The 14348-nt window shown below is 43.5% G+C and overlaps 1 protein-coding gene across 9 annotated transcripts in view; it reads right to left on the bottom strand.

Annotated features, from left to right (window-relative positions):
* The window catches only part of LOC137785609 (neurexin-3b), a 259714-nt gene that overhangs the window by 156546 nt on the left and 88820 nt on the right, over positions 1 to 14348 (bottom strand). For all 9 annotated transcript variants that reach the window (XR_011077523.1, XR_011077524.1, XM_068576990.1 and 6 more), the window contains 5 exons: positions 4290 to 4493; positions 2646 to 2672; positions 1165 to 1284; positions 705 to 817; positions 278 to 546 (listed from right to left, as the gene is read on the bottom strand). Coding sequence is in view for 7 of the 9 variants with exons in the window: in XM_068576990.1 (XP_068433091.1) it covers positions 278 to 546; positions 705 to 817; positions 1165 to 1284; positions 2646 to 2672; positions 4290 to 4493 (733 nt within the window). In the remaining 2 variants the exon portion in view is untranslated. The remainder of the gene's footprint in view (positions 1 to 277; positions 547 to 704; positions 818 to 1164; positions 1285 to 2645; positions 2673 to 4289; positions 4494 to 14348) is intronic.

The following is a 14348-nucleotide window of genomic DNA, read 5'->3' as shown; positions in this document are numbered from 1 at the left end:
TTTGAGTGATGGGAAGACGAGTCCCTAGAGAAATGTAGGTCCATTTCCCATTTATCTTCCCAGACTGATCTCCCTGCATGGAGGAGCTCTCACCACCACGCTGCTCTGACATGGTGGGAGTTAAACTGTGATGAAACAACGCACTTTTAATTTTTAAAAAGCTAACAAAATGTGCAACAGAGAAAGATGGGTCACCACTGAAGAAATCATACAGCACACATGCCAATGCTGCTTTTTGGAGAATCTCCCGGCGTGTGCGTGGTCACTGCCCACTCACCCTTTAACCAGCTCTACAGCGATGAAGTCGTTCCCGTCTCCGCTGTTGAAGATGATGAAGCCGTCAGGCGAGGTGGTTTTGAACTGGAAGAAGAGGTGCATTGTGGTATAGGCCTGCAGAGTGGCCAGGCCCAGGTAGCTGCCCTTGGTCTTGAAGGTCACGGGGTCGGCGATGATGAAGCGCATGCCAAAGCGGGCGTTTAACTCACAGAAGTCGATGTCCCCGTTCTTGCACATGTCGATGTACTGCATCCCGTTGAACTTAAGGCTCTATAGGCCGAAGAGTTGAGACAGAAATGTTGAATAATTAATAATCATTCAATATTAAATAAATATTGAAGCACACTTCAACCCTACACCTTTGACTAAGATGATAAACAGTAATGATAAAAAAACCCCTCTTCTTCAGAACACAAGCGTATCTGTACCTGAAGATGCCCTATGAAGGAGGAGGGAGCCGACGAGACAAAGCGCCTCTCGGTCAAGATGCCCGTCTCCACGTTGTTGAACTCGAGGCGGGTGTGGTCGCCCGCCATCTGACCTGAGATGGAGTGAGGGAAGAGAGGAGAAGAAGTCGAGGGATGAAGGAGTGGAAGAGGAGGAGGGATACTGCCATCTACAGCCCAGTTTCACTTTGCGTCATGCTGATGCCACACCCCACCATGCTGAGACGGTCAAATAAAAGACTGACATATGAAGAAAACACATTTTTAAACCAAGGAATTAGGTTGGTATTACTCTGTCACCAACTGTCAGACACAAGGCACAAGTAATCTTATATTTTTCTCAGGTGTCCCTCCCAAAGAAAAGGTTAAAAAAAAAAAATAGAAAACGACATTATCATGCATCTGGTGTTTGTGGTACAATAGCGGAACACAAGAGTAGTACCTTCAGCCATGTCGTCATCCACCGTGAGTTTGAAGACTTTACCGCGGCGGACCACTCGTACTGAGTGCCACTCATTGTCGTTGAGCTTTTGTCCGGCATAAAGAACTTCAGGGCCCTTGCCTGAAGAGGAGGGTTAGTTAGTCGAGGGGTGGGGGAAGCACAAGCACAAACCAAATCTCTGTTCTCTTCTAATGCAACACACTGGACACGGTCACCAGGAAAATACTTTATATTTTTGGACACGTGTAGTCGGATTGAATGAGATCTTTGTCATTTAGAGATAGTAGCTTTACTTTCCAAACAAACATTTGGTTTTGATTTGACAACAGAGGAAAACAATACAACAAATCAGAGCTGACAGCAAGATAAAAAAAGATGTGTGCTGTTATTCATACAAGGATACCATATATATCATATATACCACAATATAACGGTGTCCCTATATTGATAGTTTTGCTCTGGATTTTAGTTTTGAAAAAACTCTGTTTTAAAAACACTGTTTCAGCAGTTTAATTATGAGAAACAAACTGCAGTTCCTGTGCCATGACAGCCCCGTTGAGAGTGTAATGTGTTAAGTAACCACCAGAGGGCAACGCAGCCCCACTGAGCTCAGGGTCCTGAATCTGCTGAGTAATATTGAACACAGGATTTAAATCCAAAGAAGCAGTCACTGAGAGTCCTTTGGAGACCCGCTTTAGGATTTTGTAATTTAGTGACTGCAGTTGTTTATTGTTGGTCCCGCCCTGGCGTACAGGAATGCTACTACTGCGAGTTCATGACGAAGGTGATCTAGTCTCATAAAAAGTCTCACATTTAGGAAAGAGACAATCAAAAATGATGTCTGCCAACACAACTTTATGTGATTAACTGGAAAATTAGTGACTGCTTAAGAGATGAATTTAGAGTGAAACTATGCACAGCATATCACTTAAATCTGGATTATTATGCATAATGACAATAACCACATGTTTACAATCTGCTCACTCACTCACATACACACACACACACACACACATACACACACACACACATTCAGTTTCCTTCTGAAAATGAAAATTAAGAGTCCCTTTTTCGAGAAACAGCATGTCTGCTAACATTGCCTATAGTTCACATTATATAAACCTATATTCTGCTGCTCCAGTTCAAATCAGGAGGGCAAGAAAGTACACAGAGTATTTCACAGTGTATTATAGCCTATAGACTAGTGTACATGTTCAGCAAGTAGCTGTAAGATCCTGGGAAAGATTAAGAACCGCTTGCCTGAATCAATTTGAAAAGTGGGCCATTTAAAACATATAGAGCACATTAAGTAAGATTTGCATAACTTTAATCTCTGGCTATTACTCCCCGTTATCTAAGAGATCCTCTTATCAGTCCCCTGCATTCACACAACTCTAGCACACATCTCGCACACAGGCCGTCATCCTCACACACTGATCGTACTGTAGGAAGAAGGCTGCAGAAGAAGAATGTAGACTTACTGGTGTTACAGTTTATCCTGACACAGTCTAGATGGGGAGGGGAGAATAAGTGACAGATGAAATCGCATCCTTCAAGGTTACAGCTGCAGACATCCAAGAGCAAGAAAAGCCACCTTCCGGGGACGGTCACATGACCCCAGCGGCCATTTTAGCGTGGTCGGCTACCGATTGTCAATATCTCTATACTAATGATGGAAATACAATTTAATCCCAATTCAATTCTATTCATTACTTTCAATGCTGAAGGCGATAACATTGTACCAAGGCTGGTCAATATCACAGTGCTGATTAAACTGTGCCCATTTCTTTGGTTCAATTTGGAACTTTCACTTCTTTGCAGCTATGTGGAGTCATAGCATCACATGAGCATTATTTTCATGGAGTTTGGCTACATGTTCAATTTCAAAATGGTCGCTCGCAAATCAATGGCCACATCGATTTTGCAACCAGCAACGAGAGCCAACATATTTTACTTGAGATGGTCAAATTAAGCAATTTAATTTGACTTGTCATTCCAACTTGACATATCTCTACTAGATATCTATCTATTGCAGTGTTGAACCTGTGTTTGGCATGTGCAGGTTGAAATCCATGTGCCCAGGCTGGTCATGTGCCGTCAACCGCAACAGAAAAGTGGGAACAAACAGCACCGAGCCACGCAGCACCAGCACCGTACAGAGGTCTGAGGTACCTCCTCTCCTTTGTAAGTTCATCAAATAATAGTTTTGAGCATTAAATTGGGTTTGTTAGAATCTTAAATCAAATTTAGAGTTGTTTGGAAAAAGACCAAAAACATGAAATATGGACTACAGGTGTTCCATGTCTTTAGCAGCTGTGGTAACTGATAACATAATGAATGAGGTACATTAGCATGAACACACACGCTTTGTGTCAGAAGTGTCTTTTCTAGGATCACTGGTATGAAGGCCTGCACTCTACTTAAGTGGACCACTCGGGCACCATCTGCAGGCGCGCTGGGTGCTGTGGCATCGGGCTGTTTGCCAGACGGGCCGCAGGCTCGGGGCCTTTGAAGGGGTGAGTGCCATCTTTGAACAAGGCATGGGAGATGCCAGCTAAACCAAGGGTTACTAATGGACGGAGAGAGACATGATCCTGGTATCATGAGAAACAAAAAATAAATAAAAAAGACCACAGGAAACAGACCCACATGATGTGCAGTGCTAAAATGTACTGAAGCTTATCGGCTGTTCTGAATAGATGGAAGAATATAATCTCAGATGTTGCTCTCTGAATAAATGCATGTTTGAGTACAGAGACGTCTATCAAAGCAATTCTAAAAGTAAAGTGATGTGCTTTTGGGAAAATAAAATCTATTTTTACACAATAATGAGCATGATTAAAATGATCTATGATTCGTTCAAAAGATGTGCTGTGGAGCATGGATAACTTTGTTGCATGTAAGAATGATGGATATCAAAATCTACAAAGACATCTAAGCATCAAGGCAGAAAAACTTACAATCCAGGCAAGTCAAAGAAGATACATGCAGATACAAAGACAAACTACAAAGACTGGTTTAGTGTGTGTTAGGTTCGATATCATGTCGGGGCCAGAAAGAAAAGAGAAGGAAAACACAGACACAGTAAGGCCTCCTCTTGATTTGGAGGCAGGTTTATACGATACCTAGGTTGACCGTCAGTTTGACTCTGCCGCTGTCCAGCTCCAGCCTCAGCGTGTCCGCCGACTCGCGGGACGTGGCGGCCATGAGCAGGCCGAACGCCCGCTGGGACATGAAGCGCAGGGAGACGTCCTCGGCCTCCGTGTGCATGACGTTTGGAATCACCACTTTCATGTACATGCTTCCGTCGTACGACAGGATGGATGCCTCTGTGAGAGAAAAGAAGAGACAAAGTGTCCCATTATTTTACATTCGGTGAGCTCGAACAACAGTAATGATGGGAACGGGAGGCTGTATCCCTCTGTGTGTGTGTGTGTGTGTGTGTGTGTGTGTGTGTGTGTGTGTGTGTGCATGCTCAAAAAAGACACAGATATCGTCATAACAGGACAAATTGTGGCAATATATTGCATTATGCATCACCTCCTTCTGACAGCTTTATGCATGCTATTGACGCTTCCGAGAAGAAACGAGACAGTGTGTGCTATGAAAGCAAATACAGACACACACATGCATGATGCATGACCTGTAAATATTTAATCCATGGGTAACACACTCATACATGGGGCACATGTCTGGTAGCAGGTGTATTCATCATCTACGGAGTGACAGGAAATGTATTCATCATGCCACTTCCTCCTCTCCCTGCAGACTCCCCTTTATAGACGTTGAGTTCTTTAATCAGGAAATCCTCTTTTGGAAAAGCTAAATAAAAGTAGAGCATGTGCAACTTTACTGTAACACAAAACATTGTCCTCACACACTGAGCAACACAACCTGTCTTGTAGAGACCGTGAGAACAAATGGATCATGGTGGTTTGAAGGCAGTTGGGCCGAAATATAGTGTTCTCTTCTTTTGGGTCGGTTAAATGCAGATACCAATTTCCCCGAGGGGTTAAAAAAAGGATGATAGTGTTTTTTCTTTTCTTTCAGGAAAGATCGAACCGCTAAACCTCTGATTGAAGGACAACCCGCTGCCCCAACGTGTTGGAAAGGGATGAGAGAGCCTGAGCGAAGGGTGGAGAAGGAAGGGGAAGCCTGTCAGCAGATCTGGAAGCCTCTCGGGGAGAGACACACAGATTAAAAAGGGTATCCAACCATGACATACCTGTTTTGACACCTCAGCTTTTAACAGAAAAAATAGCCCTGTGGCCTCCGCCATGTGGCTGTGTCTAGGGAAATGCTGAGGCTGTGAGCCTCTACCCAGGGACGCCTTGTACCTGTAAACGATGTAATGTCACATGTCACGAAGCTTGAGCTTTTTTTTTTCTCCCTTTCTACACAGGCTATACAGAATAAAGTGTCATTTCAAGTTGATTTGTGTCGAAAAACACTTACCCAGGCACACAGCAATGCATTATAAGTACTATTGGATTTTGCTTCACTGAAATGTCAAACTCCATGTGACATGTTGCAAAATGCATATATAAGCAGTGTGAGATCACTGAACCATTTTGTCTTGCCAAGCAGTGCACTGCTGTAAAATAAATCCCACTGACTGGCTGGTCTGTGTTGTTTTCAGGGCGGTTGTAAAATGCATTCTATGAACAAGCTGTTGGCTGTGAGCCTGGAGGACAATGAAACCTGGGCTCTCTATTGTTCTACACAATGTCAAACTGCACAGGCATCTCACTCTCCGTGTCTCCCTTTCTCTCACATAGAGAACTATGTCATGCATGCCTCCACCAGCCTTTTCCACAGATGGATCCTAACTGACAGAGACATGTATTGATTTGTGAGTCGAGTCAGGTCCAAGGCTCTTAATACAAGGGGACAACAGCATGCTAAGAGTCGATCTGCAGCTCAGAAAACACCAAGAGAAAAGGACGGACGTGGACAGAACCCTAGAACACAAACTGTGATGGCTCTGGAGAGGCAGAAGTGGCACAGAGCTCGAGGTAAAGCCATTTCTGAAAATTGGTTCGGTTTGTAGCTATGAGAGTTTGACATTGAGGTGGAAAACGTTTTACAAATATCACTTCATAAATAACAAAAAAATGCTTACTGCCTCTTTAAAATTGTAACGTCCAAAACAGACTCATTCTAGAATTAAATTGGCACAATCTATTTTTTTAAATTATGGCATATTACAAATAGTTACATAACAGATAAGTCAAATCAAATCCTAGTGAAGCTGTATTGCAGTTTGATGGCGTCCAGCAGAGGCCAGCATAGACCTGCCAATGCGAAATGAAAAGCAACGTCATCCGTTTTTAGAAGGAGCCAGAGAGAGTTTTCTTTTTGGAAATGGAGACACATCTTCCAAAACAATCAGTCGTCCAATCACATGTAACCATGAGCAGAGGAACACAATGCATCCAATGGTGCTCAAAACATTTACTCTCCAGCACAAAGCTCAACCTCGTGGTGGCGCTTGAGAAACAGTGGAGGGCTTTCCAACATCATTCAAATGCATCCTCTTGGGACTAGGGATGGGAAAAAAGAGCAATATAGATTACTAGCGGGATCATTTTTGAAACCATAGTGTATAGACATGTCCTGTTTTAAACGTCCTTTTAGAATGTGTGTCAACCAACTCCTCCCTCCTGTATCGCAAGATGTCGCTGCCTATTTCCTTCTAGGCTAAGACCGGTGACCTCCGAGCCTGTCACATGATCCGGCCAAAATCCCAACATGGCGTTTCAAGCCAGCAACCATAAACTGTCGAGCGGCGCTCTGTGATCCTGACTCAGCGACATGATGGATGTATCTGTGCAGTGCCCAGGATTCACAAAGAGGTGATAAAACATGTCAAAACATTGCTCCCTGAGAGGTAGAGTAGACCTGACGTATGATGTCAGACGACCAGACCGCCGAGCCGAATGTTACGATTATGTCACAACACATCACAGAACGAGAGCGTGCAGGCAGTAACATCGTAGATTTACTGAAACCTGAACCTGGAGGAATGGGACATAACTGGTAAGGGCCCGGCCGTACTTAATGCTCTTTATTTCAGATGATGTTGTGGCGTCTACATGGAAGTTAAGCGTGGTCAGTGACACGTTAAATGAAAAATACAGGATGTATTTTATTTTCAAATGTGGCAAGTGTATGTTAGTAAAAAAGTGTACAGTATGCACTTTATTATCATATATGTTTTTATGGCAAGTGCATTTCAATTCAGTGTTCTCTGCTGAGATAAGCCACGCCCCCTCTCCAGCGCAAATGAAGCCACGTTGGGAGGGGGAAGCTGCGCTCATGTGATTGGTTGAAGATAAGGGCGAAGCCATTCACAAACAAATGCAGTGCGTCCCACAAATAAATACATACAAATCCACCAGCAAATAGAAAACACACAAATACATGCAAATTCAGAAATATATATTTTTTACAATCATATAAACCATTGGAATGTATTTGCAAATCTTTCTGTGTGCATTTGTCAGTATTGAGACTGTACTAAACTCATAAATATGTATCACATCATATGTGTATTGCAATAGCGCGAGGAGCTTGCCAATACACAGACCTACTTGTCATTCCAATCCATCATATAATTGTTTAGATATTTCAGTCAGGATCAAATTGGTGGACCAACCCATGGAACTGTCTTTATGCAATATGCTAATCTGTCTTTAAGCACTTTTTAGCTAATGGCGGTTACATAGTACCCTCAACTTGTCAGAAGAGGGTGTATAAAAACAACAGTCAATACTGTGCTGTGGCCTTTTAAGCAAGCAGAAACATAATGGCATTCAGTTTCAAAGGTCTGTTTTCGTGTTCAGCATCTTTTTTGGGGAAAAGCAGTCCCCAATCATGTCTGAATGTCATCGATCAATCTCAGCTGGGATTGGCTGTGTTGTTGTCAAATGGGTTTTTGTTGTCTGAGAGGAAGAGGAAGTCTTTGGTCGACTGCATGTGAGTAAATTTTATTCCCACTGCATGGTTTTGAGTGGCAGGAAACTAAAACAGAGTTTATTTTGAGGATGTCAACACGATTCATTTAGAAGCGATGAGGGGACGGTCAAAGAGGAAAGAAAGAGGATCTTTCAAAATGCAAACTCCTCAGATGATTGACCAAGAGTCCAAATCATCTCACACTTTCCTCCCCTGGTCAACTACAGTTTTCCAAAAATAATAATAATACAATATATCCTGTGTGTGTGTGTGTGTGTGTGTGTGTGTGTGTGTGTGTGTGTGTGTGTGTGTGTGTGTGTGTGTGTGTGTGTGTGTTTATATATATGCAATATATTGTGTTTGGCCATCAAACACGATCATTTCTTGTCACTGATTCTACATCAATATAGTATTTTACTTGAGGTCAGTGTGTAGAGTTTGTTGCCATCAAGTCTTTATTCCTGACAAAGTGTCCTTCTTTCCTGCTTCATGCTGGAGGCCTGCCAGCAGCGCTGCAGTGCCGAGGAGACCTCACAGTGACACATGTGCCTGTGATAAACAACTTGTCTTGTCAAGAAGGAATTGAACCAACTAGAAGTTGAGGAAGTTGCACAAAATGTCAGACAGACAAAGTTCTATCAACTTGTTACTTATGAGATGTCAGCGTTGTGCTAACAGCTTGTTGTGTTGCCCAAACGTGTGCAGGATTAACGTACAATTAGTTTGTATCTTCTTATTTGATCTTGTTTTATGTATTTTTATCTGCTCCGAGGTCTGAGAACACAACCGCCTCGCTACGACGGAGTACAACAAGGCACGAAACATGATCAGACAGGTTGTAAACAAGTAGACAACCGGTAACCTCTTCATCTGAAGGTCAAACTGAAACGGAGGCCGGTTGGGAACAATCCTATTTCCCATTTCTCAGAACCGGAGGTTCCTGCTTGTTTAGAACCAGTTTGATCGCCTGTGTTTCTTTTCCCCTTCAGACACATTTTTCTTTACGTTCCCAAATCTCATCAATTACTATGGTTAGGACAATCTCCCTAGCAATGATGGCTTGAACTAAGAAGCTAAGATCCAGGTTGTGTAAATCATAAATGTCTCTCTAAGCGAGCGTTAAGTCTTCAAGGTTCCAGCTGTTCATTTGTGTACCTCAGGTATGACAGCAGCTTAGAGCACGTTATGCTAACATGTAAAGGGTTCATGTGTCAGCGCTGCAAAGAAGTGAAAGCAAACCGCTGAACCAAACATCACTTTACATCTGCAGAGAATTAAACATCACCAGGCTTTGCATAAGTGAAGACAGCTGCTGTGATTATAGTCATTCATACGCAATCTAAAGCTAACAGCGGGCCGCCGCGAGATGCTGCAGGTGATTGCACGCCATGTCACCTCAGAGTGTGTGAGGGACTTGTATACACAAGATGCACACACACGTACACGCCCACACACACACACACACACACACACACACACACACACACACACACACACACAGTAGTTGCACAGACAGTAACTTGGTATATCTTAAGAGAGATATCAGCAGCAATGAGGATGTCATTTCAGATGCTAATTAAGCTGCTACTTGTCAGTCTGTGTGTTGTGTGTGCATATGTGTGTGTTTTCCAGCGAGCCCTGCACTTTACATAATTAGCAGTCCAATTGATGCAGAAGATGGAGGAGGAGGAGGAAGAGGAAGAGGAGGAAGAGAAGGAGGAGGGGAGCTATTAAGTGAGAGGCTTCACAAATATTCAGGGTATGAAGAGGGGTGTGTCTGTGTGTGCGCTCTTCAGCACGCAGACACACACCGGTCCTATTCAAACTATCTCAATTTGTTCTTTCTCTGTTCTTCTTATTTACTTGGCTTGGCTTTTTTTCCCCTCAACAGAGTGACAAGTCTTTGTTTTGATAAACAAACCAACAAGAGCCTTCACTGTCATTGTGGTATTTCAATGTGTATGCCTGTCAACCCATCTCTCACACACTCACACACACACACACAGACACACACACACACACACACGCACACACACACACACACACACACACACACACACACACACACACACACACACACACACACACACACACACACACACACACACACACACACTTAGTCTGCTGTCAACAATCTTTAGAGTTCAAAAATCATATCCTCAACGTGACAGCGAGGATAAGGACATCGATAAAGAACCTTACAGGCACTAAATGTGCCTTCGTCTCACTGTGTGTGAGTTTGTGTGAGTGTGTGTGTGTGTGTGTGTGTGTGTGTGTGTGTGTGTGTGTGTGTGTGTGTACAACCTGTGTACTATGTGTATACACACTGAGGCTGTAGGAAATGCCTGCACTCGACAGAAGAGGCTCTTGGCTGTGGACGTTATCCACAGTAATCCTCACCACGTGATACTCTCAAGAGACACACACACACACACACACACACACACATTAAGCTCTGCTACAACACAGAAACATCAGAACCACCAGAAATATCCCAACAGACTACACTTGTACTTTTAACGGCATACTGCGGTCCAATAATCCAAACCCTGCGTGAGATAAAACCACTTCAATAAGACACAGAGTACACATACATTTTCAATGCAGACAAACAAAATCAAATTCACCAGTGGACACATGGGACAGGACCCAGTCACACCACAACACCAACTGTAAGTAATAGAATTGGTGTGAAGCAGAGGGACTTGAATTCCTCTCCTTCTTGTTTCAAAGTACTTTTTAGGTATTCTACAATGTTGATATGCGTATGTCCCAAACGCACAGAATGACCTTCAAACATCAATGAGGGTCACGGGGCTGCCGATGGACTGCTGAGTTTACGGTTACTGAAGCTTGTCTCGTGCTGACGGTAAGAAACGGGACAGGCTCTCCCATTGGCTGTCTTTGACTTGTACGGTGAAGAAACAACGCAGTCAAATGAAGAAACTTGATGACACATGTACAGCGTTTAGAAGAAGCTCACAACATTCCCCTGACTTTCTTCCATCCCATTGTGAATAACTGAAGAACATAACTAAGAAAATAACTAAGTAAATATGTTTTTTTATTCACAAATCAACAACCTTCATGATCCTTTTTTTGAAGCGTGAAGGCAATCAGCAGCAGTGAAAAGCTACCGTTAGGCTATAAACTAACTCCATGGCGGTGGTGTGAGTATAACGAGGCTGTGCAGGCGGACAAGTTGAGGTGACGGCATTTTAAAAACTAATTTAAACACTTGCTAGCAACCGCCTTCACGCGTAAAAACTTCTGTGAGATTTTCATTGCCATATTTTATGTGGTAGAACACAACTTTCAAATCTCTTAGCTTGGTTAAACACATACCTTATTTCAGATGGCGAACCAAAAACACATTCAGAAAACACATTGACTTCCAGAACAGGAAAATGCTGACTCATTTCCAGATTTTAGGACTCATTCCTGCAGCGCTCCCTGATGGATAGCCAGCCTAACAGGCCACAACCACGGCAATAACAAGCACGTCCCTGCTGTGTTCATCACCCTGCAGCTTCTCCTAAATGCTGCCAACGGGGTGTCAAACAGGTGAAGCCTTTCTGTTTGCTTGTGTTGTGTCTCTGTGTTGTGTCTCTCTCTCGTGTCAGCTCTCAGGACCACCGTTGTGTTGTTGTTATTTTGTGAGAAAATCCTTCCGCTGCAATAGGAAGACTTTATTTTGCTGTAACAAGCCGAAAACAGTCCTTGTGAAGTTGCTACGGCTAACGTGTTAGCGAGCTGCTGCATATTTACACGCCCAGCAGACACATGGCAGCATCAGCATTCACTTGGAGTCGTGTCTCTGATGAATCCCAAATTCCATTTGCTCTTCAGTCTGTTTTGGCCTCAGAACCTGGTTGCCTGCTGCTAGAAACAGGGCTGATAAGAGTGGACTCTGCCGGCCATGAAGCCAAAACCAGCTCAGGGACTATGCAGCATGCTCATTAATTTGGTGAATATTCCACTGTGATAAGGTTAGGAGTCATTAGCTACTGTACAGCTTCAGCATTCCCGTTACAGAGATTTACCAGGTATTATATTACTGTTTTTCACTTTTATATGATGTACTGGCATGATAGAATAATGTATAGCCCCACAACATCATTGGAGAATCCATGTGATCATAGACAACTGTAGTCTGTGTTTATTAAGAGCCAGCTTCTAGTTTTTTCCATTTCTTTTTTAATCTCCTTCTCTTACAGACTTTCTCCTTCTCTTTAATTCCTGTAATGGACACACAGTGATTTGTAGAGAAATCCTGAAATGTAAAACACAATGCTCTGTCTTAACCCAGATTTAGAAATAGTCCGTACAAAGCACTTTGAAGAGTAGCATCCCCACCAGACCGTAGAACTCAGGAGGAGGTCAGCACACTCTCAGGGATTATCAAATATTCGGCCGTGCTCAATCGAAGTGGGCCGAGATGAATTTATCAGGATATCCTAAAATCACAAGGGTTGATGTAGCATCACTATGGAACAGTAAGCGGGTTCGTGCGTCAGACATATTGAATAGGCTTTACACGGGGATGAGGTAAATCCGCAGAGCTTTATCAACATGTGACAGATAGAATGAGTATTTGAAACAAGCCTCTACATTCAATTTTCAGTAGGATTTCATGATGGACATCAAACTGTGCTATTCATTCCTGGAACAACCTGCAACAACAAAGTGACTGAACCAACCTCACGGCTGGTAACGTTCCTCAAAAGTCTCTCTTAGGTAGATTATTCAAAGCAAAGCAAAGCAGAGCTGTGTTTGACCCGCAGCATGTAAGTTATGATTAATGACGGGTTGTGAGGATCTATGGGAGTAAAACTCCTGCTGAGTGGGTAGCAACACACAAGGGTTCACTCTGTGTACAACAAATACCTCAACTGTGACTTTAGAGCACAGGAAGTTTATGATTACAGTCTGTAATCTGGCTGCAGCAGATGTTTCTACATCTACTACAGTATGGTGCCCCTGTGAGTATCTGCTGGGTTTGTATAGGGAAGGAGAATGTGTGGATAAAGTAAGTTTGATTCATGGTTTTCCCTTCCTGACCTGGGCTCAGCGTGCATTCAGTTGTTGTTGCGTCAGAGGAGAAGGAGGAGAGATACATCAGTAAATGTACTTAATGCTGCTGTTTATTTATTAAAGTACCCTTGTGTTTTCACTTTGCCAGACGGAAAAAGAGAGGGAAAATGAGGAGGGAGAGTTGTGGAGTGACAGATGACCCATGAAACCTTCTGGCCACCAGGCCGCTGCGTGTTGGTGTGCTTCTGGGAAGTTGGTGGTTTTAGGACAATTTAGCAAATACTAAAGATGAAGAAGATCAGCATCAAACATGCAGATTGTTGGCAAATCAGTGTGTGAGTGTGAGGCCCATACATTAGCTACTTACAAATCTCACAGCACTCTTGCATGTAACTTGTGGATGTGGGGGCAGCGATGACTGCTTTCCTGTGGCTGTCTTTGTTTTTTGCCTTGTACCACGACAACTTTACCTCATTTCCAACAACTAGAGCAATATGTTCACCAGCCTTGTACTGCTCGTCTGAGCTGTTCCTCCTGTTTACTGTTGAAACCACAGGGTATGCTAATCCAATGTACAGTTGCTTCTGTACACCTCCAGGGGTGTGTTTGTGTGGCGAGAGGGGGGGTTGTCTCTCCTGTAGTTGCACGATGCTTATTCCGACACAAATGCTTGTTTGTGGTCAAATGGATAAAAAAGCACCAGAGTGATTTGTAAGCCGGTCTCACTCTTAACCTGCAGCGTGCACACCTTCGTGCACAGCAAACAGTGAACCACAGCACCATTGGGGGGCAGCAAAGTCAAAGACAGCCAGCTGCTGCGGACACCAGCTTCTTGTTTGACATGTTGGGAGATGGGACAAGGGTAGAAACAGGAGTGAGGGATAGGAGAGGAGAGGAGAGGAGAAGAGAAGAGAGGAGAGGAGAGGAGATGGAGCTGCCTCAGGGGGACAAAGCACATTTACTCTCATCAAGTCCTGATACCTGAGTGTCTCCTGATGCATTTACAACACAGGTAGTCACAGACGCTACTGTAAAGCCCAGAGAGGGTACGCTTCTATCTGATGCAAAGGAGTGCTCCGTATTCTTCTCCCCCTTTTCTACCCCAAAAGTCAGTTTGTCAGGGAACTCTCCCCCCTGCTGACGGGGGAGAGTTGGAGTCTTGTCAATTTCTCAGCTGGTCAAACACTGAAGGC

This window comes from Clinocottus analis, unplaced genomic scaffold, assembly GCF_023055335.1.
Source record: "Clinocottus analis isolate CAN_PGR_092001 unplaced genomic scaffold, fCliAna1.0.p SCAF_15, whole genome shotgun sequence".
Classification (NCBI taxonomy): domain Eukaryota; kingdom Metazoa; phylum Chordata; class Actinopteri; order Perciformes; family Cottidae; genus Clinocottus; species Clinocottus analis.
Note: the sequence above shows the minus strand (reverse complement) of the source record. Positions and strands in the feature narration are given on the sequence as shown.